The sequence below is a fragment of the Trachymyrmex cornetzi genome, unplaced genomic scaffold (genome assembly GCF_001594075.2).
Source record: "Trachymyrmex cornetzi isolate Tcor2-1 unplaced genomic scaffold, Tcor1.1 scaffold87, whole genome shotgun sequence".
Lineage (NCBI taxonomy): Eukaryota > Metazoa > Arthropoda > Insecta > Hymenoptera > Formicidae > Trachymyrmex > Trachymyrmex cornetzi.
The window spans coordinates 10965-12839 of NW_017300212.1; the positions used below are offsets into that span (position 1 = coordinate 10965).

At 37.4% G+C, this 1875-nt stretch overlaps 1 protein-coding gene across 1 annotated transcript in view; it reads left to right on the plus strand.

Moving 5' to 3' along the window:
* Positions 1 to 1875, plus strand: part of REG (proteasome regulator gamma) — a 6263-nt gene continuing 4388 nt past the window's right edge. The window contains exon 1 of the mRNA XM_018520003.1: positions 1 to 118. Within this exon, the coding sequence (XP_018375505.1) occupies positions 86 to 118 (33 nt within the window). The 5' untranslated portion in view covers positions 1 to 85. The remainder of the gene's footprint in view (positions 119 to 1875) is intronic.

Here is a 1875-nt window from a genome sequence, read left to right on the forward strand (position 1 = left end):
ACAGCGCCTTCCTGTTTGATCTTGCACGTTTTAACAAAGGGACACGAGTGTTTAGGTTTAGAAAGCAATTTTTTGTTCGAGAAATATGATGGAGAAGGAAAATGCTACAACGGAAAAGGTAAAACTTCTTGATTGTGCCGTTGATTGTCGTGTTGTCGATGCGAGGAAATGAGGAAATGGGCAGCCGAGTTCGATGAAGCGAACAATAAGGATGTTTCGTTTAGGTTAAGCCGGTATTTACGCGACTAATTGATGATAGTTGTGTTGCGTCTGTCTCTAGCGACGCTCCGAACTTAATCATTGAGATCGGCATTATCGTTCGACCCCTCTCGATCTCTGTCTTGTCTATCGCGTATACGTATATGTCACGTACTGCTACTATCGGGTATAATGAGAAAAAAAGACCTTTGAGAAACGTATACAGCTTAACCTCTTTCATGAAAATGTTGGCTCAGCTTCCACATCCGCATACACGGTTTTCACTCGTTTTTCGCGGGAATGAGATAACATACGTCATTTATCAAATTTTACCTTGACAATGCTATTAACAGTAGTTGTTTAATGAATAGTTTAATATGAACGATTAATAATGTTGAAGGTCACTTTCGATGTTGAGCATTGTTGTAAAAGAGAAAGGATGAGGTCGTTAATTTCAGTTACATCTTTTCTTTAATTCTTTGTGCAAATTGCTACAATAACCATTTGCATAACCATTAAAAACATACCTATATAATAGAATATAATAATCACAATAACTTATCAAGGTTATGATATACATGCTATAATTACTAAAAAAAAAATAATGACCTTAATACTGATAAAACTTGTTTCTCCTCAAGTGAAGAGTTTATGGCTTAGTTTACATTATACACTTTATACACGTAGTAACTAATAACTTTCTATTAAATTATTTTAATTTCAGCGATGTAATTCAAAGAATGTTGTACTAAATTGCACAATATGCATCAGAATGATTAATTAAATACATATCTCGTGTATATGTTTACAAGTATCGCCGAAATTAAGATAATTCAATAGAAAGTTACTAGTTAGTACCCGTATCAAGTGCACGATGTAAACTAAAGATCTGATTCTGTAACTCTTACAGCCCTTCTACAATAAGCCGCAAGTCAGAAATTCTAAGCTATTTTAAGTCATAATCAGTGAAGTTGGCCAATAGCCAACTTGAACGATTTGGTTAAGACAGGTTAAGACTTCTGATGTTCTGACTTGCGGCTTCTTGTAGAAGGGCTGTTAACAACAGTCGTTGCGCAGATATTGTGTAGAGTAAAGCGGGGTCTACAATAGAAGTCGTAGCAGTCTAGCAGTCGTAGAGTCTTAAATCGTAGAAAATTAATCAATCACAGTAGAATATGAGAAGAATAATCGACTATGATTGGTCAATTTTCTACGACTTAAGACCCTACGACTGCTACGACTTTTATTGTAGACCCCGCATAAAGGGTCCTCTACAGTCTACATAGAAGTCGTAGACGGTCGTGGAGTCTTAAATCGTAGGAAACTAACTAATTCCAATCGAGTATTCTCCTTATATTTGATTGTGATTGGTTAGTTTCCTACGACTTAAGACTCCACGACCATTTACGACTTCTATGTAGAAGACCCTTAAAAAAGCTGCGCAATGGCACGACTGTCGTTAAGAGTTACAGAATCGACCCCTAAGGCCTATATTCAGAACGCGTTTACAACAATATTAGTGTGCTAACATAGGGTGCGTTCGGGGAGACGCTATTCGTGCTATTTAGCGCTACAATCTGTTCGCGGAGCTACAGATAGCGCTAACAAACACGATCACGACGTCACTAACGGTAGCGTTTTACGTCATGACAGAGCGCTATCAACGCTATTCCTTCC